The sequence below is a fragment of the Trichoderma aggressivum genome (genome assembly GCF_033847375.1).
Source record: "Trichoderma aggressivum f. europaeum strain CBS 100526 chromosome Unknown scaffold_018, whole genome shotgun sequence".
In the NCBI taxonomy this organism is placed as follows: Eukaryota; Fungi; Ascomycota; class Sordariomycetes; order Hypocreales; family Hypocreaceae; genus Trichoderma; species Trichoderma aggressivum.
The window spans coordinates 304,046-329,861 of NW_026946384.1; the positions used below are offsets into that span (position 1 = coordinate 304,046).

At 51.4% G+C, this 25,816-nt stretch overlaps 9 protein-coding genes across 9 annotated transcripts; 4 read left to right on the forward strand and 5 right to left on the reverse strand.

Annotated features, from left to right (window-relative positions):
• Window positions 1-40: 40 nt before the first annotated feature.
• Window positions 41-1,290, reverse strand: Triagg1_5278 (uncharacterized protein; the record flags this gene model as incomplete). Its single annotated transcript, XM_062899774.1, has 4 exons — window positions 41-892; window positions 949-1,091; window positions 1,151-1,173; window positions 1,232-1,290. 4 exons carry the CDS (start codon window positions 1,288-1,290, stop codon window positions 41-43), a joined length of 1,077 nt encoding a protein of 358 aa, XP_062755752.1.
• A 788-nt stretch (window positions 1,291-2,078) lies between these two features.
• Window positions 2,079-2,900, forward strand: Triagg1_5279 (uncharacterized protein; the record flags this gene model as incomplete). Its single annotated transcript, XM_062899776.1, has 1 exon — window positions 2,079-2,900. The coding sequence occupies one exon, from the start codon at window positions 2,079-2,081 to the stop codon at window positions 2,898-2,900; it is 822 nt and encodes a 273-aa protein (XP_062755753.1).
• Window positions 2,901-3,402: 502 nt separating this feature from the next.
• Window positions 3,403-5,934, forward strand: Triagg1_5280 (uncharacterized protein; the record flags this gene model as incomplete). The annotated part of the gene is made up of 2 exons (XM_062899777.1): window positions 3,403-5,118; window positions 5,182-5,934. The coding sequence occupies 2 exons, from the start codon at window positions 3,403-3,405 to the stop codon at window positions 5,932-5,934; spliced, it is 2,469 nt and encodes an 822-aa protein (XP_062755754.1).
• Window positions 5,935-6,204: 270 nt separating this feature from the next.
• On the reverse strand, window positions 6,205-7,636 carry Triagg1_5281 (uncharacterized protein; the record flags this gene model as incomplete). Its single annotated transcript, XM_062899778.1, has 3 exons — window positions 6,205-7,221; window positions 7,283-7,480; window positions 7,580-7,636. 3 exons carry the CDS (start codon window positions 7,634-7,636, stop codon window positions 6,205-6,207), a joined length of 1,272 nt encoding a protein of 423 aa, XP_062755755.1.
• Window positions 7,637-10,609: 2,973 nt separating this feature from the next.
• Triagg1_5282 (uncharacterized protein) lies at window positions 10,610-12,139 on the reverse strand (the record flags this gene model as incomplete). Its single annotated transcript, XM_062899779.1, has 1 exon — window positions 10,610-12,139. One exon carries the CDS (start codon window positions 12,137-12,139, stop codon window positions 10,610-10,612), a length of 1,530 nt encoding a protein of 509 aa, XP_062755756.1.
• A 2,798-nt stretch (window positions 12,140-14,937) lies between these two features.
• On the forward strand, window positions 14,938-16,807 carry Triagg1_5283 (uncharacterized protein; the record flags this gene model as incomplete). The annotated part of the gene is made up of 2 exons (XM_062899780.1): window positions 14,938-15,432; window positions 15,494-16,807. The coding sequence occupies 2 exons, from the start codon at window positions 14,938-14,940 to the stop codon at window positions 16,805-16,807; spliced, it is 1,809 nt and encodes a 602-aa protein (XP_062755757.1).
• A 665-nt stretch (window positions 16,808-17,472) lies between these two features.
• On the forward strand, window positions 17,473-17,965 carry Triagg1_5284 (uncharacterized protein; the record flags this gene model as incomplete). Its single annotated transcript, XM_062899781.1, has 2 exons — window positions 17,473-17,695; window positions 17,790-17,965. 2 exons carry the CDS (start codon window positions 17,473-17,475, stop codon window positions 17,963-17,965), a joined length of 399 nt encoding a protein of 132 aa, XP_062755758.1.
• A 414-nt stretch (window positions 17,966-18,379) lies between these two features.
• Window positions 18,380-19,072, reverse strand: Triagg1_5285 (uncharacterized protein; the record flags this gene model as incomplete). Its single annotated transcript, XM_062899782.1, has 1 exon — window positions 18,380-19,072. One exon carries the CDS (start codon window positions 19,070-19,072, stop codon window positions 18,380-18,382), a length of 693 nt encoding a protein of 230 aa, XP_062755759.1.
• Window positions 19,073-20,339: 1,267 nt separating this feature from the next.
• On the reverse strand, window positions 20,340-23,134 carry Triagg1_5286 (uncharacterized protein; the record flags this gene model as incomplete). Its single annotated transcript, XM_062899783.1, has 2 exons — window positions 20,340-22,643; window positions 22,724-23,134. 2 exons carry the CDS (start codon window positions 23,132-23,134, stop codon window positions 20,340-20,342), a joined length of 2,715 nt encoding a protein of 904 aa, XP_062755760.1.
• Window positions 23,135-25,816: the final 2,682 nt, after the last annotated feature.

Genomic DNA, 25,816 nt, shown 5'->3' on the forward strand with positions numbered 1-25,816 from the left:
CAAGTTGCCATATCAGGCATCAGAATTCAAGGCGGCCGTCTCACTCTCGATCAAGAAGTGGTCTGTTATCCCAAGACTCGTCAATGGCGCTGGTATCGTCTTCGGCGCGGACTTCTTCTTCGTCGCTTTCCTCTTCCGTCCTGTACATAAAGTACTGGGCGAAAACACCAAAATCCATCAAAAGGGTAATGGCGCTGCCAGCCAACCAGCTGAGGTTGACCAAGATGTATTTGCCATAGAGCCGTCTTGCTTCATCTGGCTCGCAAGTCTCCTCACCGCAGCGTGGTTCATACACAATAATGGACAACACATAGGTTGCGTTTCCGAGACAGGCAAACAAGAAGAAGAGCATGCTAAGGCCTTCGGTTGTCTTGCGTCTCCAGTTGAGAATGAGCTGTGGCAATCGAGATGCAATGTAGAGAACCGCGCAGATGTATCCAAACACTTGGCCTAAAGTGTTGAATTCGAGGGAGTTGTCACCGCCGTCGGCGGGAGATTTCTTGTCGCCAGAGGCCCTTTCACCCAAGAACCACCCTGCGACTCCAGCGGCGCAAACCATGATGATCACCACTGAGTTCCAGACAATGGTTTGGAAGGCAGTCGGAGGTGGCTGCGGAGTGCTCGGTGGCTCAAGAAGATGCGGCACTGCTGGCGAGAAGCCAGACCAATCCGAACCACGCCGGCCACGGTGATCTCGGCCATGGTGTTCCACTCTGGCAATAAGGGCAGTGTATTCATCCACAGGGGCAGAAGCGGCCGCCGATGTCGAAGAGTGACCATTTGTCTTGGGCGGGGTTGGAGTCGGCTCGTCGCGCCACGTAAATCCGCGATAGTAAAACAGCTGGCAGAGCAGTACGAGGTCGGCAATTGTGTAGTATATGGCCAGGATGATCTGGAGATGGAAAAGTCAGCTTTGTGTCGAGGTCACGCGAGCGGCGGGCAGCATACCATGGTGGGGAGAACTCCTTGCAAAACGGCTCCGAGGATGTTGAAGACATCTCCCAGGAGCCAAGCAATGATGAATTGAATCGAAAGGGCATCGGCGCTGCTGCGTTGGAAGTTTTGTATGATTTGCGGCGAGAAGACGACCACTGGAGAGGAGTTAGCTGGTGCGCTCTCACAACCCTGGTATAACGACGACGTCACTGACCCCAACAGGCTATAGAGATGGATCTGGCGAAAAGACGAAAGGTCAGCGACGGCATACACAATTGGAATGCAGAGAACATACCCGCAAATGCCCGAGATTGCCTCAACATCGAGGTTGAATGTCTGCGTCGGAGGGGCCATGGTTGCGGAAGCTGGGCGGCTGGCCTCTACTGCAGCTTTCCGAGCTCAAGTCAATGACGATGATGCCGTGCGATGACGGCGCCTTGGTGAGGATGGAGATGGAGATGGAGATGGAGATGGAAATGGTGGTGATGCGATGTTGCGAATTGGCAATTCCAAGAACCTTCAGACACGCCACCGAATTCTTCTTTGGAGTAAGGGAAGATGAGGAGAGCAAACCATTGAGTCAGGCAGGTTTATTTTTTTCTCCGTCACGGCACTGCCGTAGGCAAAACTTGGTTCAACCTTGTCTCGCAATTTGCAGCTAGAAGGAAATTTCCCATTGCGGCCGCATTCGGCACGTGCCCTCGCGCCTCTGGTCACTGAACTGTGAATTTACAGCGGCGATGGAGCTTCTGCAGAGTCTCCACTTGGCCACTGAGAACGCTGATGACGCCGCATCTCATGTTCTCATGCAGATATTGATCACCTGGGCAGTTTAATGCAGTTAATGATGAACGGTAGACCAAAATCAATAAAATGCCAACCTCGATAGAAATAGAGTCTGATTGATTGTTGATGGGATTTTCCCATTCATCATTGTATCTTGTAATGGTGGCCTTGTACTTTTCTGTAGCTTTGTAGCTCTGGGGGACAAACAAACTTGAGCTCATGCATGCAACTTCGCCGAGGTAAAAGGGCTTAGTCACAGCGCCAACAGTACTGTATCTAACGAGCTCGTCCATCTCTCGGCCCAACCACTCACTTCAATCAATATCGCTCTGCGAATACAGAGCAGAAACGGCAAGATGCTCATCATCGGACTTACTGGGTCCATTGCGACCGGCAAATCAACAGTTTCCTCGCTCCTCTCATCACCGCCGCACTCACTGCCCATTGTCGACGCCGATGTCCTGGCTCGAGAGGTTGTCGAGCCCGGCACAAGAGGCTATCGTGCCATCGTCAGGCACTTTAGTCCCATGGCCCCAGACCTGCTTCTTCCAGCTTCAGATACCATGCCGGAGAATGGACCCAATGGCAAGGGACGGCCGTTGAACAGGGCTGTCCTGGGACGCCTTGTCTTTGGCGATGAGCCCGAGATGCAAAAAAACAGGGCGGTGCTCTCTTCGATTGTCCACCCAGCTGTACGGCTAGGAATGGTGCAACAAGTGACGGCCTGTTATCTCCAGGGCTACTGGGCGGTGGTCTTGGATGTCCCACTTCTGTTTGAAAGCCGGCTGGATAGGTTTTGTGGAACAACAATGGTCGTTGCCGTGACGGAGCCGGAGACGCAGCTCAAGAGACTGATGGATAGAAATCAGGATCTCAGCAGAGAAGACGCCGAGAACAGGGTCAAGAGTCAGATGGATGTGCGGCTCAAGGCAAAGAGATGCCTGTACGGAGGTGATGGAAAGGGGGTGGTGCTCTGGAATGACGGATCCAAGGACGAGCTCAAGGCCGTGCTGGACGAAGAGATGCGGAAACTAAAAGCAGTGAATCCAGCGTGGTGGTCCTGGCTGATGCTTGGATGCCCGCCATTGGCAGTGGCATTGGCAACATGGAGGTTTTGGCAGAATACCAGAGTTGAGAGACAGTGGAAAGAGTTGCAGGAGAAGGAGGCCAGCACTTGAACACTTGGTAGCCAAAAGAGTGTGAGTAACAAACAATGGAATACAATACCAAAGTACACCGAAAAATGAAAATGTACAGAAATGTTACTTTCTGCTTTGGTGGTTGACAGGTGGTGGGCGGTCAGATGAAACCAGCTGACATGAGATTTTGGGAGTTTGGGACAATTCGCACGCCTCGTTCGCAGCCAACCTCCTCCTCTCTCCCTCTTCGTTTTCCTTTACTCTCCCCACCTCACTTCTCATTTTTCTTCACATCACTAAACGGACGAAATTCATCGGGTACTGACTGCATTTGGTATCTGTTCTTCTCTAGTATTATTTTATCATCGTCTCTACAGGAATCTGTTCAAGTTATTTTTCTTCTGCTGGTTGCGCTTCTCAGTTTCAACAATCTCGCGGCTGATGCTAATCTTGATCTCACTTTCGCCTCATCTACGCCAACATCAATGAAATCTTATTTACAACTATTCTAGCAATATTCGCTGCTACTATTGTCGTCAACATGCCCAAGAAGGCTGGCCCCTCCCTCCTCTGCGAGTGGATGGTGGGAACAACCATCAAATCAGCTCTTGGTCCACCTCCTAAACCGCCAAAACCTAAAGCCAAGAGGCGCGACATTATCAAACTTCACGTGACGACGGATGATGAGTCCGGCGAAGACACCCTCACAGTGACTTACCCTCGATCCGAGAGGCTAAGGGAAAAGACGGAGACACCAGCTGAAGTATCTAAAGCGCCAGAACCCCAGCCTGAGCCTGAATCCCAGTCGGAGCCTGAGGTGGTGGAAGTGGTAAAAAAGGTTCGGTTCGAAAAAGAGGCAACCCCGAAGAAGTCTGCCTTGAAAAAGAAGACATCAGTCACATTCTGTGAGGAGGAAGAATCTAGTGCCGAAGTCACCTCTACCTCTGCTTCATCTGGAGAGGCAACTCCCGATGCCAGTTCCTCCAATGCGAGTTCAGCTGCTGAAACATCATCTGCAGAAGATACTTCTTCCGGAAGTTCTTCTATTTCAGCCAAAGCGTCAAAGTCGACAAGGTCTCCCAAGAGCAAGAAATTGGAAAAGCGAGTTCAGAGCTCAGATAGCGAGGCCGATTCTGAGCCTCATCCAACGTGTGAATGCAAAGAATGCGCCTCAGGAAGAAAGAAGCAGAAGCAAGGGGCTACCTGCGAGAAGAAGAAGTGTAAAAAGAACGACAAAAAGAAGAAGGAAACAGAGTCCGAGTCCGAGACCTCGGTATCCGAAGCAGAGTCTTCGGTTGAAGAGAAGCCTACACCATCCAAGAAGCCTAAAGAAAAGAAGAAGGAAAAAAAGAAGGCTGAAGTCTCCAGCGCCGAAGGAGAAACCTCGGAGTCAGCAAAAGAAACTGAAGGCGAATCTGAAGCAGTTGTGAAGAAAACACCCGAGAAGAAGAAAAAGACTCAAAATAGTGACAAGACGGAAAGGGCTGAAAAGAAGACGAGCAGTCCAAAGGGTGATGAGAAAAAGAAATCTGACGAAGCAAAGGAGCCCGAGAAAGAAAAAGAAAAGGAAAAGGAAGCAGAGGAGGCCACGTCCGAAAAAACACCGACAGGGAAAGGAAAAGAAAAAGAAGTTGATGATACTACTCCCAAGGCAAAGGATATGGATCAGAGGTTACATGTCACAGACGGCTATCACTACACGCACTCTCGTCCCCCAAATCTCATTGCCCCCATCCGCGCAGAAGTCATGCAAACCGAGCGTGTGGTTGAAGGGCAAGATGACCCTCCCCCAAATGCATACTATGATGCTCTACACGGTGTTCTTCGCGTATATCATGGATCCGTGTATGGGCAGAATGGGCATCACATGTTTGCTCCTCGAGAAAATGCTACTGGGCTCCCGCAGTCTTTTGGCAATTCGAATCAAACGCAAAACCCGTACTATCATGGCTACAACAACATAATGCCGATGCCAGTACCCCAACAGCAACCACCGCCGCATGGATATGAGCATGTGCCGATTACGCAAGGCCTGCCAATACCAGGTTGGAATGCCATGGCACCGCCTCCTGGTTACCCACCGTACAACTACCAAGGGCTGCCTCCGATGCCTGCGCCCTGGTACGAGCAGCACCTTGACAAACAAGGAACCAAAGGCGCATTCAGCATGTACAATGGCATGGGCGGCACACCTGATAGAAAAGGAAGAAGTAAGGCACGAGAACCAGACAATAACGTGATGCCAGAGGTGACAAAGGTATGTAGAAGCTGCAAAGATTCGCCCGGTTGAGTTCGTTTGAACAAAGCTGACACTACAAAGCCAAACCCGTATTATACGAAAAGGCAGTCCCCCTTTAGCAACATGGGTAGCAACCGATCTGACGGTAAACCACCATCTCATTCTGGCCAATCCAACTGTTCCAAAAACGGGAACAAAGATACGGGTCCCAACTGGGATACCGCTTCCCGAAGGAGCGTCGGAGCGTGGGCAAACAGCAGTAACCATGGGGCTACATGGGGTGATGGCGGCGGCGATACGAACAACAACCAGGGAGGTGGTGATCGATGGGGTTCTGGCGGTGGTGGCGGCAATACATGGGGCACGACAAACAATAACAATGATCAATGGGGCAGCAACGATAATAACAACAACACTGGAGCTGATACATGGGGAACTGGAGGTGGGAACGATCAGAATAATCCGGGGGGCTGGGGTACTACCGATAATGGCAACAATGGCGGTAACACCTGGGGCGATGGAAATAACGACAATCAGCAGGCGAATGATAATAATGGCAACGGCGGTGGCCAGGGCCAAGGACAAAACTCTCCAACAGGGGGGAATGACCCCCCTGCCTCCATGGTGGACAACAATGTTATTCCTGTGGCTGCCGTAACAGGCCCGCCGGGTGAACAGGAGCAGTCCAAGATGCCGGGAAGCTGGTGTTCAGATGATAATGGACAAGCGGCGTTTGTGGATCCAACGTGGTCATCATATCAACCTCCGTCTGCGGTGCCTGCTTGGGGAGATCCATCGATGGCAGCGAATACGGGAGGAGCAGTGGACTGGTGATGCAAAGTTTGGTATATTGGAGATTTAAAAAGGGTTCAACGTGTTCATCGGGATATAAATGCCGTGGAAATGGGTGAATCCTAAGGGGCTGGATCTCAAGATGAGACTGTGTCAATGGTGCCATAACTAGTATCATCATTCTCGTCTATACTTGTCTTCCGATCATCCATGAAAAACGGAATCTCTTAGGGGATATACCTAGCAACGGTAAAATAACTCTCACAATCTTCGCCTAGTACCCCAATGACGAAATACATATGTCCTCTAATATCACCGTCTACGCCTAGAGTATATGTACCCAGCCTTGTAGAGTTCGCCCAATATATCCAATTTCTTAGCACTATCTTGCCAATTCAGCCGCCATATGCAGTTGATTAGCTTGCTTTGAGGGCTTCGGTCTCCATGGCGTCTCCCTTTGCTGGTGCCCGAAAAATACACCCATGGGACGTACTTCTTTCTGAAACGGTACGCGGCCTCCGAAACATAAGATTTGCTGTGATATTCCGATAACCGATTCGAAGAAAAGATGGCATCCCAATGGTACCAGGCTGTTCCAATGAGTAATTCGGGACACAAGTCATCGCGGGGAAACCGAATGTCTTTTACGGTCCCCGTTCCTCCGAATATGAAATCGGGGACGGTTCCGCTTGCGAAATGTCTTACATTCTGTCGCATGCCGCCGACACACCCGCGGTACCGACGACATACTCCCGGAGTGAGAATAGGCGTCGTGCCGATAGCTTCCTTTACACGGCGAGGTTCGAGTAGTTGCTCATCGACTGTCCTTTGTTTGGACAGTATCTCCCACACTGCCGTCAATACTTTCTCACCACGATCACTGGAGTTTGCATGTCTTAATGCCGAAGCCCATAGATGCGAAGCCGCGAATGTTTTCCAAATGAACGATACATTCTGCAAAGTCATATGACATTCCAGCTGCGTATTCCCACCACCGCTACCAAGGATGTAAACCTCGTTTAGAAATGGCAGAGAGGCCACAATGGGTTCCAAAGTCTCGGCCAGCATGATTACCCAGTTGGTCAAGGTGTCTGAGAGGTAAAAGAACTTCTCATGTCTAAAGACGCGCAGGCTCGGACAGAGGTCGGCAATGACGCGGAGACGGTCTCCTGGTCTCCCCTTTTTGACCCTACTTGGATCATAGTGGAAATTGATGTCCGCTGGATCCGGTGCGATGGTGATGCTTCGGATGGCCTCGCGGCGATCCGAGGTGATGGCAGCAACATAAGTGAGGCAATCACGGCTTGTGGAAAATCGGAATTTGTTGAACTAGATAGTTGAAGATTAGCAGATAACACGAGGCCAGTGGTAAGTGTCATTCTCTACTTACCTTGTAAAAGATCATCCAATCATCCTGGTCATGGTAAAACAGCCGACAAGTCTTCATAAGAGCATTAAGAAGAAGGGTACTGTCTTGACCACTTCCCGGGGAAAAGAAGGTCTCTGTTCCATTGTCCCTGGGAATGTGCACTGGCTCAATTGGCCCTTTGCGCTCTATCAAGAGCATACACCATATCTCGTAGCGGATCTAGATCAGTAAGTAGAGAGGAATGCGGTTAGCATGATTCCGACACCAACTGTGGTACATGATGTATAGTTGAAAGGGCGAATGGATGACAGCACATACCTCTGGTGGCAACTTGGCGAACAGCGAATTCCCATCATGTTGATGCGTCGTCGGCATGATGCAAGGCAAGTAACCTATAGGCGAGATATCCTGTGGCCTCTTCGTCGAGGGTGTGCGCGTCCGATGTTCGAGAAATGATGCGCTTTCATTTGGTTGATAACGAGCGACTATATATGCCTTCTTCATCTTCCCCTTCTTTGGAACAAGCAGTTACGGTGACTTCTAAACAAGAGTAATCCCAAATTTGTCAAATTTATGAATCAACTTACGCTATTCACAGCACAGTTCGAATTATTTCATCTCCTTTCCATTTTCAAGCCTTGAAGACTGTTGCGAAGCCTAATTCAATTTGTTGGACTCTAGGTTAACTGGTTAATTCCCCAACGTTGCTCAGTTTACGCGTCCATCCAAACACTCGAGAAAGCCAACCTCTTTCTCTCTCTTTTGTTTCAGACATATACTTACTTAAACCCCCTACAGTATGTTTTGTGTGCTACCATAATCTATTGTGTAAAAGAAAGGACGGTGGAACATAATGTGAAGGCAGCAAGTTAATGGATCCAACCCGAGCTTGATCCAACTCACTCTGTGCGAAAACGACGAGAGTGACTGGCCCGCATCCCAAATTGGCTGTCTTGCATCCTAGCCAATTTCACTGCCTCGCCCGGCGATATTCTCATTATGGAACATGGGATATGGGATTCTCTATGACTAACTTGGGATTGGTAGCATGAATACTTGAATCTGAAATTTGAACATGTTCAGAAACTACTGATTGAATCGCAATAAGCTACACGGCAAGGAGTCGGTGTAGCACCATCCAACTACCTCTCAATCAGCCTTGACTCATTCCCCCCCTGCGTCCATAGTGTAGCTTGGTTACAAAGTATCCATTGGCAGCATACCAAAAGCCTTGCGCGAGGTGACTTTGCGAGCAGCAGTGTGATCCAGTCAATCGGGTCAAATGGAAGAGCCATAGCCAGCCACCATGGCAAATCGTCCCCCTTCGTCGGGCATGAGCCGCATATGTACAGATGATTCTTCCCTCTGAGCTACTCAGGACGTGTCATCATCAACACGAACCCATATGCATATCTCAACTGGTCTTGAACTGACAGGCGTTCTAATTCGCGCAGAGTATTTGGGGAGGGCGGCGGTATTCCATCCATAAACTGTGCCGTACTGACTGATAAGGACTCTACACAGGTTGCATCTTTGAATGGTTTTGTATTGGCGGTTATGATATCATCGGCAAGAGCGAGATTACCGTATGTAAAGCGCGAGATACCGTCTATCGTTAGGCGGCAGTTCTTTTCAAGCCATTGCGCACAGCGAATGCGTGTGAGCACCCCGATAGGAGAGACTTGGTCGTGCGGATTGTCCATGATCTGGATTATGCCAAGAATCTGTTGGGATTGCTGTAATGATTTTTGTAACGTCTTTTGAATTAACTCGAGGGGTACTGTCGTTCCCGTGACGAAATCCTCTAGATGCATGGATGTATTAGGTGCGACCATCTTCCTCCACAACAAGATGGGGAGATTGTTCCATTCACGCGTATAAGATGCAAGCTGCCGACGCAGGTACTCCGCCTGATGGCTCTTATACAAGGTCCCAACAATAGCTGAGACGGCCTGATTGCTCACCAGCGTTTGTGATGATATTCCCGGTAAAGCCTTGCCACAATAGGGGCATGGCGACGATGTTTTGATGGCGAGGAGTAAACACGCGCGGCAGAACGTGTTACTACAGTCTGCCACACATGGGTCCCGCGGCATCTCTTTGCATAGCTGGCACATTAAGCGACTCTTTGCGGCCATTCGAGCGGACTGTATAGCCTGCCCTTCGATATCGCCCTAGTTACACGGGCATGGCCAAAGCTCCAAGTAGCTGACATCGTCCGTCCGCCACAGAATACCGTCTTGAAGAAGATCCCATATGGCTAACAGCTTACCATGCTCGTAGGATCTGTGAATAATCCTGGCCTCGGACTCGAGCTTCGAGATCCTCAGAACTCCGACCTCTGCGCACAAGAGCATATGAGAGGAGTCTGCCCGTAAGCGTTCCAGTTCTGTTTCGAAACAGGCTACCACCCTCCGAAGCGTTTTGTCAATTCGGCCATGTTGGGAGTTATGGACGTGCCCGCAACTTGGGCACTTCCCGGGGGGTTGACACTTTTGACAGCAATGATAGCCGCATGGTAGTATTAGAATAATCCTGTAGCATATGATGCACCGAAAAAGTCGTATAATTTCGCGAGCCGTTGGCCTATCTGAGCTTTCCAGACCCTGTGGCTGCTCCGCCATGTTTGGGAATATTCGCTCTCCCAAGTCAAGAAAGTATGACGCTGATATCAATATTTGCTGTTGAAACTTGATGAATAAACAATGATGGGGATATATGACGAGTGCTTGAAGAAGATGTTGCTCCTGAGACGGCGACAAAGCCAAGTATCGCCAGGTGATCTCAAAGTGCCTCAGGTAGCGGTTTCTCACTAACCTTTTTGTTAGGACAATACTTTTCTCTCACCAGTTGCGAAGAGAAGACATCAGGAGAAATAGCTTTCTTCAAGGAATTTAATAATAAAAAGCATTGATGTTAGTAAATAGCCAGTGACTGCAGCTGCGATGCTTAGTACCTCTTTAGTAGTACGAAGATAAGGTACGAAGATACCTAAGGTAGTAGTCATTCCTTTCTCAAGGAGATCAAAGCCAAAGCGGTCAACAAGATAAGATAAGTCATACGCGAGGCACACACAAAATAACTTCATGTCGTTCATAACCAGATATTTTACATACCAGATCCCATCTAATCGTATAAAAGGGCAAAATCACAAGGTCTCCCTCGCATTACAACGCTCCCCAACGCCTTCCATCAAACCGACCCGAGAGACGCCCATCTCAGCAACTTATTATGGCGATGGACCGTTGATGAGATGTTTCCAACAGCTTGAGCATGCGTCCCTCCCAGCCAGGTAAGGAGTCCATCTCGAAATCCTCGTATCAAGTCTATTACCATTAATTCATGCTCTCAACACTTCCAATCTTCCAGTCTCTTGTACATCCAGCCGCTGGTGTGCTTCAGGGCCGTCTTCCTCTGCGACATGCCCGGCGCATAGCCCTGGCCCATATAGATCTTGTCGTCCATCTTGCATAGATCCTCGACATAGTTCCACTGCATGCACATTGTCCAGCCTTGGCAGGCGGCCTCGCATGCCTCAACCGACTCCCAGGCATTTGCCCACAGCGCCTTGTCGTACTGGCCATTCTCTGCGCCCGGCTTGGGAGCCCATTCTCTGTTGCCGGACGAAACCTCGAAGACGCCCGAGTAGTTGTCCCACCACTCGGCGTGCTCTTTGATATTGGGGAGGATCATGGCGTTGAAGAAGTCGCGGTGCAGCAGCGGCTTGCTCCAGTCCCAGCTCTGCTCCAGCTCGAAGTAGCGAGCGATGTCGCGGTTGTGCACCTTGTGCCACGACAGCAGCGGCTTGCACCAGTTGGCGTTGGCGAAAGCAAAGGCCCAGTGTACTACGGGGTTGAAGCCGAATGTGAACTTGCCGTCACCGCCGTTCTCGCCAAACTTGATGCCGTGCTTGCGCAGTGCGTGCGCGAGCACCTGGTCGCCGCAGCAGTGGTCGGCCGTGTACTGGTAGTATTCCTCCGTCAGGCTTCCATTTCCGTTGCCCTGCTTTCCAAACGACTGCTCCCACGCTCCTCTGGACAACGCAAAGCCCGCGCCGCCGTGGGCAAAGATGACATCTGACTTGGCCGCGTAGCTGCCCAGGTAGTGCGGCTCTGTCGAGTCAAACTTGGCCAGGTAGCCCAAAACGGCGGGCAAGAAGAGGTATGCGTCGTCTTCCATGTATATATACCATTTGGCTTTGGGCCAGTTGTCGCCGGCATGCTGGATCAGCGGAATAAACTTGTACTTGTCGATGATCCAGCCTCCCACGGGACCCCATTCATCGCCATTGACGCCGGCGGCCTCGACATAATAGTTGTTGGCCATATACTCGGGCTGCTGCCGGTAGACGTCAAAGTCAGGCTGGGCCTTGGCCGCAGAAGACATGTTGGCTAACACGTCGATGACGTTGTAGGGGCCAACCTGCTCCGGCACATCGGAGTAGATGACGGTGTTGGCCAGGGGAATACGGTCCTGGGAGAGCGACGTGGTGAAATGCACCAGCATCCGCTTCCAAATGGTGGTGCCGCCAGTTTTGACGATGAGGAGAACGTCATCTGTTGAGAGGCCGTTGTATGATATGGCCTTGGCGGGCTTCTTTTCTTTGTCTGTCGTCTTGTGGCTGCTAGTTGGCGCGATGTATTCCACCTCTTTGGATGGCGCCTCTGCTGTTCCCGCTGTCGAGCTTGTGCCCAGATCGACCGGCTTCCGTTGGCCATCGGACAACTCCACTTCCTCTACGACAATACCCTTCTGCTTGACTACTGGGTCATAACCATAATTCTCCAGCGAGGGGTCAATAAGGCAGTAGAAAAGAACAAAGCACACGGTGATGATGAGTGCTGGTATCAGCCGGTTGTTTTTGTATGTGACCAACATTGTGAGGGAATGCAGCAGCGGCAACGCGTCCGATGCATTCACTCACTCACAGCTGCGAATTTGAATAAGGAACTGAGGCAAACTTGTGGAAAGGGGAGAGAAGGAAAGAAGAAGAGAGAAAGAAGAGGTCAAGCCCACTGTCGATCTCGCGCCGGGATTTCACGCCCGAACCGGATCGCCAACTACTACTACTTTGGCACTATCAGCGGACATACTCTGTATAAGTAGTGCTACTACTACTTGTCCGGCAATTCCACATGCACGCAAAAGGGCCTCTGGCGCAAAAAGACTCCATAAACACAGAGGATCCAGGCGAGCCAAGACAGAAAGCTGCTAATCCGAGCTGGCTCCGCGCGATGACTTGTTCCGGCATAGAGACGGAAGAGAGAGAAGCCCCCTTTGACTCGCATACACGCACCGCGCCAAGCTGAGAGCTGCTTGTACAGTACGAACTAATACGGCTTGCACCGGAGAGACGAAGAGAAAAAAAAAAAACAATGCCTGTCTGCCTCATGGACAGCCCCTGGATGGCCCCAGAGCGAGATTGCCAAAACGGGTAACTGCCGGACCAGGGATACTCAGCCCCCTGGTTAGAACGCCGCTAGAGTGGGAAATGGCGCCGCCGGTGTTAGAAATTTGCTCCTTCGCTCGCCCAATTCCGTCCTTGGAGCGGCTTTGACGGAATCGTTCTTGGCGCTGTGTTTGTTTTCCTGCTTCCTGCAATGATTTTCGAATTTTTGTTTAGTTATGAGGCTATAGTGTCTCATTCTTCAACTACCTATACAGGGGGGAAGAAAGGAACGAGTGGCGACATCGGAGATTTAAAGAAACTCGCCGGTTACACGCTTACGACTAATAAGTGGACCAGGATCGGGAACTCGTCCATGAGTTGACATGGATCACGCCGCCTATCCGTGTGCTAGAATACTTCGTATTGCGTGTGCTCTCTCTCGAGCGACAAGTCATACCATGCAAGCAGCCATCTTCGGTTGTAACACAGGTATGATCACATAATTTATAGTTCATTTCTTTTTCAATTTCTCATCTTTGGAATTGTTTACATGTCATTGTGGATACAAACCGACTTATACAGGCAGGACAAAGTGTAATGCTGACATGTTGTCTTAGTCCTTTCAGGAAGTTGTCTATGGTTGGTTCACTTAACAAATAACTCCAAGAATAGTACGTTTAGTGTATTCAACAGCATACGACTATATCTATCTACGAAACGTATAGTAACATGTTTAGCCGTTTTAAGCTTCTCGTGAAAATCGAAGAACTTGGGGCCTCCCTCATCTCACAAGGACATGCCATCTTTGGTAAAGGGCCTCTCCGAATTCCACGTGGAAGCAAACAAGAAGACATCGATGCCACCGAAAGCCGATGCGCTGTTACGGTGTTCGGACATGCAAGTCACCAACCTGTTATCGAAGGAAGTGGTGACGCCGTGAAAGCGATGATGACGAGGAAAAAATCACGAAGGTTAAGAAAAGCTGATGTTGAGAGATGTGATTTGAGGAAACCGCCGTTCATGTTACTCAAGAGTGGACACAATGACTAGACGTCCCTGTGCTTTTTCGATGGCTTGCCCAGACACTATTTCTCTCAGCTCTGCGGCTGTCTTCTCAGCTAACCGACGACGTCATCAAGCCACAGCTGATATTCTCGTTGATTGTCTGTTCAGCGTGCAAATTTTCACGACATTAACCTAACGGTATCAGTCTGAGAGCTGAAGGATTACTTTGATGGCGTTGAGCCCATAATCCTCTGCCAGAGCAGTCCCACCGACAAAAGGTTGCGAAACGAGCACGGGCATTTACCTGCATGTGCAAAGTGCGCTCGCATCGAAAAGAACGCAATCGCCTTGGAACCGGTCCTTTCAACAACTGACACTATGGACTGTGCTCAGCTGAATCAAATTTCCGCCCCTATGCAAGAAAGGGCAAGGTAAGTGAATACGACACATAGAAAATAGTCCAAAGAAGAGACGCCCGAACAAGGATCAGAATCCCATTTGTACCGAGGGCCAATTGCCGGTATCAGAGGCGTCTTTGGCCTTGGTCTTCGTCCAAATGAACCCTTGCTGCGCCCCCTGTCGTGTCTAAGCCAAGACAGCTTTAGCCCACTTGTCCGCCGAGAAGAGCGCGCTACTCGTAAAATTATACGGAGCTGCGGGTTGAAGCTCACCCGAGGAACTAAGAGGCGAATCAAAGATTGCCGGAGAAGAAAAAAAATGAGAGAAAAGAAGACGAAAAAGACTGGGGCGGTTGACAGGGCTGATGGAAGAGAGAAAAGAAGAAGAGCGTATTCGCCCAGATCGAGAAGCTGGGTGCAAAACATGTCCACTCTTGTGCCAACTGGAACTAACACTATAATCACGCTGCTCTTTGCTCTTGAAACGGCTGTTCAACAAAGGTGTTCGACTAATCATTCACGAGAATAAATTTCGTGTCATGTTACGTTGCTGAGGGAGCCATTCCAGCAGCCGTCTTCTGACTCCGCCTCTTGCTGCCTGGATACGATACTTGGCAGACATCTCGGCATCTCAAGTTAGACGAGTATCCATAATGGCTAAGGTTGGCATACGCCTAGCTCGAGTTGTCCGTCCCTAGCTCCCCCTTTTTTCTCATATCTTGCATCTATTCCCGATACTTTCTTTCCTCTCTTTTCTCTTTGCCGAAGTAGCCTAAACAAGTGCAGTTCTCGAATCTGCAGCCACTCGTTTCTTGTTCACCACTCTTTTCCCTCTGCTCAGAGGTTGCCAAACCAAGGCCTAACTCGCCGCGGACCAACTCATCATGGATTCATTCCAAGATGTTTCGGTCCCCCAAATCGTCACAAAGGGCCGCCACACCTCATGGCTTCGCATGCTGTTCCACGTTGCTGGCTGCTTGCTCTTTACTCCCCTTTATTGGGCTTTTGCCATTCACTGTCGTTACCCTGTCACGCTAGATCTCATCTTGACTATCCTCCTCACTGAACTGAATCGACTGGTCAATGAAGGCCGAAGGCTTCAGTTCTATGAAGAGGATCCAGAGCCAATGACGCCCCCTCTGGATGAGAAGTCTGATTATGGCTTTTTCGATGAAAAGAAAGTAGGCTTCTCGGAGACGGAAATTGTACTGCAGTCGAGGCTGGACAGCATGGCTGCGGTGGTGGGATGGCGCGAAGATCCTGCTTTGTTTACCAGGGCATTGGAGAGCTACAAGAGCGCCACGCATTGCAAGTTTATGCTTGTTGGCATTGACGGAGACGACGTGCCTGACCAGGACATGGTCGACGTCTTTAACAGTGTAAGTCATCATGGTTCATATCTAAAGACACCAAAACCACTAACACGAGTGAACCCGCTAGGTATATCCCACCCAGTCAAAGGTCATCCATGTTCCTCGGCCTCTTGGCGAGGTGGCAGAGCAGTTCATTACCAAGCATATTTCCATCTGCAAACAAAACGGTCAACCAGTCAACATGAGCGAGTGCCATGAAATTGCCATTCGGCACTGCTTCCAGCTTGTTCGAACCATCCTCGAGCAGGAAAAGATCGACCTCGCCCATGTACGCCATCTGTGCCTCCGCCAACGTCACATGCACAAGAAGGGCATCATGTTCACCACATTCATCTTTGCTCTTGTTATCGCTGACGTCCTGGGCATCGAGTTCCTCTGGTCTTCCGACTCGGACACTCTGGTGTTCCCCGGCTCTATCCATAAGACCGTCGACGCCATCGCCCACGACCCGACCATCGGCGGTGCCAGTTCCGGCCTCGTCGTCCACAATGGATACGAGACCACTGTTACGAATCTCGCCGCCACCGTCTACTGGGGCGAGCTGTATCTGACCCGTTCAATGCCTGCTTTCACCGCCACGAGCGACTGCCAGAGCGGTCCCAGCACCGTATTCCGTCTCGCCGCAATGCCCGCGATCCTGATCCCCTGGTATCTCCAGAAGCTGATGGGGAAGCGCATGATTATCAACGAAGACCGCCATCTCACCACCAACCTCCTCCTGCGCGGCTGGGGCGTGGTGTTTGCTTCCGACGTTCTTACTGCTACCGACACTCCTACGACGCTGGCACGCTGGCTGAAGCAGCAAGTCCGGTGGGCGCGCGCCACACACATTGAGTCCTTGTTGCAACCCAAAGTCTACCTCATCACGCACCCCCTTCTCTTCTATAGCATGAGCAAGCGCGAGTTTGGCCCCATCATCGCCTTTGTCGCCACCATGTGGTACTTTTTCACCGGCGAGCGACTCATCATCGTCTTCGTCTCCGACCTGCTTGTGCGTATCGTGGCCAGCGCCCTGTACAACCTCTTCCGCAACCCGCACCGCCTGGAACGCGCCTCTCTCAAGTGGATCGTCCCCGGCATGTTCTTCTACCACCTGCCGCTGCCCGCCGTCCACGTATGGAGTCTGTTCACCCTGACGGCCGACGGCTGGGGCACGAGCATGCGCAACAGCAGCGAGATGGCAAAGAAGGACAGCGTCAGACAGGCGTGGTGGGAGACGGGCTTCTTTGTGGGCTGGATGGGCGTGGTGGCTGGTTGTGTGGCCAGATGGGTGGCGACGCGCAACGAGATGCAGGAGAGGGAGATTTTGGCGGCCATGGTGGTGAGTTTTGCGGCGGCGGCTGCGGTGGCCTGGAGGTTTACCATCCACCAAACGTCATGACGATGATGAGGAGGATGATTTTGAGATGGAGAGAGAAGTTGAAGTGGTATACAATTTATAGATGGGTGCATGTGATGCTACGGTGCATCCCGGACGGTGAATTCATGGATAACGGGCAACGGACGCTTTGCACAAGCGCCGGTAATGACTTTTATGTATAGTAGTATGAATTAGTAGTAATATCTTAGACACGATAGAACAAGCGATGCCATTTTGTTGAGACGCGAGACCCGAGACCTCAGAACTGAGACTTGCAGAGTGATGTGTCCTGTCTGAGTACGCGTTGAGTGGTTCTGATAGGACACGCTGAGACACGACTTTGACGCGGCTTGTAGTAGGTAGTAATAAAGATGCGGATCAACCCACTTGTAGCCCGGTATGACATAATTCTCTGAGTGCGCTGTTGTCTCTCTACACGGTGAATAGACTAAGAAGAAGGGAGGAAGAAAGTGAGACAACGGTTGACGGCTGTTTTTTTTTATTTATCTGCTGCATTGACCGGCAACTTTTGTTTCTTTCTTTCTTTCTTTCTTCCTCTTCCATCTCTCGCCTTGAACCTCTCGGCTCTCCTCCATCTCACAACACTTACAAACCTACTCTCCTCTCACAACACTCACAAAATACCATCTCAACAAACCACCACAGAAAAAAAAAAAAAAAAAAGCATGGCTCCCGTCCCATCCCCCGAAGTCCGCGCCAACATCGCCGCAAAGATTGACGCCCTCATCCTGGCCGTCGAGAAAACCCCCGACTTCACCCGCTCGACGTCCAGCGGCGGGCTGTACCACGTGTGGGACTTTGCTCATCGCACGCAGTACATGCTCTTTGAGGTGGACGGCATTCGACGGGAGGGGTATGAGTTTAAGCAAGCCGGGCAGATCAAAATCAGTGAGTCTTTCTCCTCCTTCTTTCTTCTTCTTGAAACATGTGCCGTTTGAAATTGCAATCGAGGGAACGTGTGCTGACAAAAGGGAACCTGTAGCCAAGCGAGGTGAAGCTGCTGCGGAGGAGCTGTATGACGATACTTTTACTCGCTCCGTCACGCTCGACCAGCTTATTAGCGGTCCGCCGTTGATGCGCAACATGATGGGCATGAACGGAGAGGTTTCGCCCGAGGTTCGGGCTGCGTCGAAGGCGGTTGTGGATGCTTTCCCGTAGGAGTTTTGAGATTTGAGAGGAGCTAATGGTAGTTTCTTGGGAGATGAAGACCGGGGGGGTTTTTTTTTCCTCCAGCTAGATGATGAGGAAGCTGATGCAAAGAATTCCATACCCTGTTTTTTTTTTGGACTAGAAGATGGAAGGTTGAGTCCTGGCTTAGATGGGATGGTGATATAGATGCCATATTGTAGACGAGGTATATCGTTGTTGCTGATTTCGCTGGACGGCATATACACTACGGATCCAATCTAGTTCACAGTTCTCCTTGGACTCCTCCACGCCATCATTTTTTATTCATTGATATGTAGAGTGTAACTTGTGTGAGTAGCGAGTGTATCAAACAAGCCAATTTCCCCCATCCAATCCCCATCTAAAGAAAACCCAGTACACAGCCATATATCTCCATCATCATCTTCATCCATCCACCCAAAACCGCCTCATCACCCGATCCGCATACTCCTCGCTCATCCCCCAATTCCCAACCGCGTCCTCAATCCCCCTCTCCATCCTCTCCACGTACTCCTCCTTCGGCCTGCCCTCCGCCACGCGCTGCCTATCCACATACGCCAGCACCTTGACCGGCGTCAACTCCTCCCCCGCCCGCTGCTCCCCGTCAGCCCTGTCCGTGTTGCTCACCCACGAGGCCTCGATGTGAAGCTTTTCGTAGGCCCACGGGACGCCCTCGTGCTGGTCCAGTCGCTCCTCGTCTTCTACCGGTAGGAGGTAGAGCATGCCGTATACTTGGCTCTCTTCTTGTACTTGTTCCGCGTCGTCTTCCATCCTGCTTTTCCACTTCTCGACATTCTCATCATCGTGCTCTTCTTCCCTCACAATGTTTGCATATCCCCTCGCGTTGATAATCCACCGCCACCCCGTGACTTTGCCCAACCCGACAGCCGTGGAATACGGACATCGCCGCCGCATCTGCTCTGTCGACAAGTTGCTTCCGTACGCGAAGTAGAGAATCTCGCTCCTGTTCTCGTCCGTGATGGTCAGCGTGCTGTCCTGCGAGCCCTGGCTCCCCTGTGACTCCATTTCGTCCTGTAGCTGTATCTTGTGTCTTGCGTTTGTGCTTGTGTTCCTCTGTGTGTCTGTGTAATAAGACATGTGTGAAAGATGACTCTTGTTTGTCTCAGTTGTGTTGGACCAAATACAGTAAGTACTCTTGCGCCCAATAAAAGTAATTCGTCGCACAAATAATGAAATATTGCAAAACAATTCCCCCCCAAAAATCCCCTCCAATATATCTTGATAAGAGAAATCGATCAGCTTCCATGCAAGGCTGTCTGCCAAAAAAACGCCCACCCAGCGGGAGGCCTTTCACAGTGAACGTTGGATGAGGGATGCAAGGCTGTGCTGCGCGCACGGCCACCCCGAAACAAGGCGAACCACGGAAATTAATCAATCGATAAAGGAAGAAATCCTTGAATTAAAAAAAAAAAAAAAAGACTGCAAAGATGGAACTTGTACTCTTTACTTTCTTTTTCCCAATTTTTTTCTTCTTAATAACAACTCGTTCGTTAACCGAAGGAGGCGATGAGGAGAACAGTCGAAAAGGACAAGAGGTACATGGGTGTGTACACGGTCAGCAGACTCTGGTCCAGGCAGCAAGGCAAGTCACTGCAGTGGTTCCCCGTGTCCTGCATGTACATGCAGTAGGCGACAAAGACAGATAAATAGTCCGCGGCTGACTTCTATTTCCATCTCCATCTCTATTACTATTGCTCTTCTTCTAACCCTTGTTTTGCGGGATGATGTTTGCCAGCCTCTTTCCCTTGGTGGTATTCATTGTTGGCTGGACTTTTGTATTTCATCAGTGCAGAAACCTAACAAGGATCGACGTCCTACCTATGCAAAGGCTGGTTATCAACTCTCACAATGACACAAGATATCACGCAGATCACAACAGCACAGCATTGCCTCAGGTATCAAATCATCATCATTCATGCAGGTTTCATATAATACACTTCTTTAGATGCTCATGATATCACTTCCTCCCCCCCCCCTCTCAATGCTTCGCCCAGGCATTGCCCATTACCACCACAGCCCTTGCGCGGGCTGCCTCCAACCAGTGAGGCCTCACTCTCTTCGAGCAAATCCCATAACTCATTTTTTTCATAATTGCAAAAAAGACACAACAAGCAGACGAAAAAAGAGAAGAGAAAAAACGAATCCCATGCCCGCCTCCATATATGATGTAATAATATCCTTCTCACATCACCCGCGTTTTGCGTCTATTGATAATTTGTTCTTGTGATAGTGCCTGCCTTGTTGAGTCCCTGGAAATGCGGAGCAAAATTAAGAAAAGAAGAAGGAAAAAGCGAAGAAAAAAAGATGAAAATAAAAGGCGGAGAAAATAGTAGAAAGCAAGATTTCAAGTAATCTGGGCGAGGAAAGGACTGAGCATCAGGTCATCGGCGCTTGGCCGCAGGTTGTGATCCAGCTCAAAGGTCTGGCCCAGGAACGTCTTCGCATCGTCACTAGCATGCTCCGGTATGGTGGGAGTTGCTTTCCCGCCACCGATCCTGAAAATGGCCTGCAGCTGGCTGCAATCCGGGAACGGGTGCGAGCCCGTCATCATCTCCACTACCAGACACCCCAGAGACCAAATGTCAGCCTTGCGCGTGTATGAAGTCTGCTTGACCACCTCGGGCGCCATCCAAAACACCGACCCCTGAAGGGAAGGTCGGTGCTTGTTGTTGGCGGCTCCGTTGAGGATGTTGGACGCCTCCAGCTTCTTGGAGATGCCAAAGTCGGAAATCTTGATTGTGCCCTTGTTGTCCACCAGGATGTTGGCGCCCTTGATGTCTCGGTGGATAATGTCCATGTTGTGCAGGTACGACAGGCCCGTCAAGATCTGCCTCACAAAGCTGCGCACCAGGGGTTCGGGCAGGGCGCCATACGAGTTGAGCATGGTCTGGACCGAGCCGCCGGGGACGTACTCGAGGAAAATGTTGAGGTGCTCGGCAGAAGAGCTGCAGCCCAGGTATTGCACAATGTTGGGATGTCGCAGCTCTCGGAGCAGGCTGATTTCGCGCTTCAGGGCGTCAATCATGCTCTTCTTTCGGCTGTCGTTTTGGCTGTTTGCGCCGGGCGCCGGCATCTCGACCTGCTTCACGGCCAGGAGCTCTCCCGTCACCGCGTGCAACGCCAGGTACACGCTGCCAAAGGATCCCTGTCCAATCAGGGCTCCCTTCATCCACTTGTTATCGTCCCACGAGTCTCCGGCCAGGAAGCTCTCCAGCTCTTCGTCAGCCTCGTCCTCGTCCTCGTCGAGGGCCTGCTGAACTTCTTGGAAGGAGCCGGAGCCGGTGGACCCGTCCGCATCGTAGTAGCTGGTGCTTGTCGTGTTGCCTTCGGGGTCGGTGACGCTGAGGCCGGTGGTGTCGCTTGCGTCCGAAAACGAGACGTAAGACTTCCGGTTCGGCTCCGTGGGCGACGACGCCTCCTCTTGCAGAGTCCCGAGCATCGACGAGGCAATCGAATCTCTGCTATAAATCGTTGGGGCTCGCCCGCCCTGGAGACGAAGTTTAGCCACATGGGCGCTTCCACCCAGCCAAGAGTCCGCAATGGTAGGGATGGGAGGGGCATCCTGGATGCTCGAAGCAAAGCTCAAATTGCTCGCCACGCTAAGTCGGCTATTGATCTTGCTCAAGCGGGTGGACCTTCTCATAGAAAGCCTGGCGGTCCGGTCAATGTCCTCGCGGGCGTGGTCGGGGAAGTACGATGTCAGATCCGATGCGATGAGCTCGCTCGGCGGCCGGAGTCCCCCAAACTGCCGGAGTCCTACCTTTCTCAGCGGGTTGCGATCGGGCGAGGAAGGTCGGTCCAGCTCTCTATACGCATTCGCCGTGTTCCGCTCTCGGGCTGCAAAGGAGATGGGGGACAGGGGGTTTTGAAGCTTCTCGTTCCAGCTCTCGCCCAAGACTTTCTGTACCTTGATCTGACTCCTTTTATCCACGCTCTCCAGCGCCCGCGCGTGCTTCTGCTGTTCTTCTTCCAGGGCAATGCCGGCGGCGCGCTGCAGCTCTGCCTCGCCGGGCTCTCCAGCTGGCACTCTTCTGAGAATCAAGCGGTTCCTCTCCGGCCTCCGCTGGTCCTTGATGATGCGCCAGAGCTCCGTGTCGCCCAGTCGACGGCACTGGCTGGGATCGGCATCTATGCCGGTCAGGACCCAGAAACAGTAGTTTCGCTCATGATCTTCGCGGAGACCGAATTTGCGCAGAGTGACACGCATGACGTCCTCACAGGTGTTGCATTCGGCAATCTTGACAACCTTTGTAACGCCGCCGGTGGAGATGACGCGGATAATGTGCTGGCCCTGAGGCAGGGTAGCCATGAGGGAGCCGTCTAAGCTGGAGTTGTTCCGCGTGTGAGCTGACATTAGGCGACCGCTTGAAGTATTGGGTGCCGGATTCTGGCTCCCGTGAGCTGCGTAGCCTCTACTGGTGGGATATTGCTGCGGCAGCTGTTGCTGTCGTGTTCGCACATCTGGTGGCTGGGGAGAAGTAGATCTTGAAGTAGGTCTTCCGTGGTCGGAGGCGCCGGCGCCAGACAAATCGACCTGCCTCGAGTAGCGCTTGTTGAGAGACGGAGTAGGGGCGGATCGTGCGTTGGAGGCCATAGCAGAGCCGCCATGGCTCTGCATAGGGAGGATGTCTAGCCCAGCAAACGAATCCTATAGGCGGGGAGGGAACTGTCAGTAACTGTCGCCTTTCCTCTGCCCAAACACTGAGTGCACAAGGGGAAAAAACTCACCCTATTTCTCTTCTTTTGGTTGGCATACGCCTTTGTTCGCAGTTTCTTGATGCTGAGGAAGAGGCGCACACGGTCGCCAACCTTGTCAATCCCCATTTCTTTGAGGACTTCTTTGTCCATCTCCAGCAGGTTTTCGCCATTGATGTGGTTCTTGCGGAACAGCTTTTCGTATTCCCCACACTTGACGCTGGCGAGATAGTCGCAGACCCTGTCCTCGTCCCAGTTCTTGACGGAATCTGGGCCGTCCGAGTCGGAGAAGTCTGACTCTGTCGGGCTGGAAAAGCCATGCGAGTTGCCAGTCATGGCGGGTATTCTCCTCGACGTTGGTAGGCCGGAAGAGTAGTCGCTTGCGACCATGGTTGAGCCTCCTCCTAGAGGGGCGGGATACGTGGATTTGGCGAGCATTGCCATCTTTGCTCTCTCTTTTTTTTCTGTCTTTCTTAATTTGATTTGAGAATTGTAAGATTTAAAATGTCGGTCTCGGCGAGAAGGATGATGTGCTGTGCTTCGATTGCAAACGCGACCCGCGGTGCTTGCAGTTGCCGAGCGTCACTATCGTCGTTGGGCTGATGGTGCGATGCGTCTTGCGTCTTCGCCCGTAGCCAATCTTCAGCTTCTTCTTCTTCTTCTTTTTTCTTCTTCCACCGTCAAATCAGGACCCAGAGCTTCAGGGCCACCTCGTCCGTGGTTGCTGCGGTCGTCACGACACAGGCTCCCGGCTGAAGTCGACCGACAGCGTCGAGAAGGGGGGAAAAGGGGAGCAAGCTGGGAGGTTAAAAAGAATCAAGGCCAAACAGGAACGAATTGAGCCAGACGAGAAAATAGCGGCCAGGCGGGGGCGCTTCTCCTCCTAGGGTATGGATGTGAGCAGGTACTCGTACAGTACAGCACTCGTAGATGGGCGATTGGTGGCGATTGGCCACGGCGGGACCCCCCTGTAACCTCGTGGAAATCAGCACAGATGCGCTAAAAAGGTGCGCTGAAGAAGCGCAGCTCGGCAGTGCAAGTACAAGAGGTGCTACTCGTACCTGCAACCTGCAACCTGCAACCTGCGACACAGCTGCGACGACAAGCTGAGATTGATGGACTGCCATCCCGCCGAATTCGTGGAAGGCTTCTGATGAAAGGAGCGTCAGTCCCGGCATCTGCGGTTTGCTATAGACGCCTCCGGTACTCGTACCTGTTGACCTGTGCCTGGGCCGGGCGCTAAGAGGTGGCTACCGGCGCTGAGGCATGTACAAGTACGAGTACCCGTGCATCACCATCCATGGCATGGATATATTCAGAAGGGGACTGGACTCAAACAAAACAATGGACAAACCGGGTCACAGGCCGTCGTCCTTAATGCCGGGCGCTGAAGTGACGAGCAGCCTGATTCTGACGCAAACAGAGCATCTAATAATACTACTACTACCTAGGTACCTAAGTATCATGGCTACAATATGGTACATGTGCATCCCGCCGAGAAGATCAACTCTCAGCTATTCTGGGCACCCATCCACGCCAGACTCCATGGGTCGATGTATGTCCGGGCACGGTACAATTACATGCTCTACAAGTACATGCCCAATTATAAATTCCCAGCCGTCAAATGTTATCTCGCACACCAGTCTATACGCATACAAGCAGCAGGATCGTATCCGCGCTGGCCTACTGGAAATGGATCAGCCCCGGTGTCCAAAGTGAGATTCGCTCCCGAGGTGCAGTCTGTGCTCTACATACGAGCAGTCCTACTAGCATTAATATAAGCCATCCCGGAGCCCCGTATAACTAGTACTAAACATATTGAACAAGTAAAGAATAAACCCTATGTATGTAGTTGTCTTGGTAAGAACACTGTATATAGATGGAATACCACCCAAAACCATACCTATCATTCAAGCATCTTCTATTTTTGTCATTGTGGAATTCAACCCTCTTTCATCGCCTTTTTTTTTCACTCTCTTCTGCCTCCTGCGAGCCATTTCCAAGGGTCCCATGTGGGCCTCGCGCATTGGCTCCACGACCCCTGTGAGCTCTGGCGCGCGTCATTGGTCCGCCATCTGCGAAACGTGAAACCAGCGGCGTTTCGAAGTTTCATCTCGCACCCACCGCATTTTGGTGGCTCGTCCATCGTGTGGCCCGTTGGGCCAAAGCGTCGATACGGGGGGGCAGAAACGCCTTGCTCGCACCAGAAAACCGCATCCAAAGGTGCTTGCTTGCTTGCTTGCTTGCCTTTCGCTACAGTGACTCGTACAGCACTGCACAGCACAGTTACAGTTACAGTATAGTGTCGACACATGGAAGAGGCTGATGAAGCGGTCTGGTCTGTCCGTTCACCAGGGCCACCAACAGAGTTGCAAGTACGAGTGAGAACAAGACGAACGAACCCTGCGCCGATGACGACTTGTTCAGGACCCCCAGCAGGTGATTTTCCGATTTCCATCACGCGCTAGCAACCCGCCGATGCCCTGTCACCAACCTGTTGCCTCGTCCCTGAACTCGACTCGACTCGACTCGAACTCGACTCGTATGCTTACGGGAGCTTGACGGCGACTCGCATTCATCCATCTGCTGATCGGCTGCTGGCATCCCTCGGACTGACCTCATTGCTTCTAGAACGTCGGGGGTGTCGGCCTTTGCTCCAAGGCAGCAAATCAAGGCTGCAGCCTGGCTCTGTTCGCTGGCAGTGCATGCGCAAGACTGCACGCCTGACGAGGCAAAATGCGGCCTCTCTCCTCTCCTCTTCGTGTGCAATTTTCATTGCATGTGCTCGTACCCATCCATGTAAACACTCTATACTCGATGTACTCGTACCACCACCTCCTCCCTACTACCTCTACAGTATGATGGAAGTACATGTAGCAGCAGCATTCAAATGCAGTAGTATCATGCGCAAGTAAGGCATTGAAGTGTTAATGGATGTTTCCACTCGGAAAAGCGCCCGTCCAGTCAAGAATCCATTCAGCATGCGTGTGTACTCGTACTGTACACGTACATACATGGCCCGGCAATCCAGCCCACGATGCCCTCAACTGCAATTCGTCGGCACAATGTTTCACATGGTGACAGCCCGGCGCTTGAAACACTGCACCAATCACGCAGCGGCTCTTG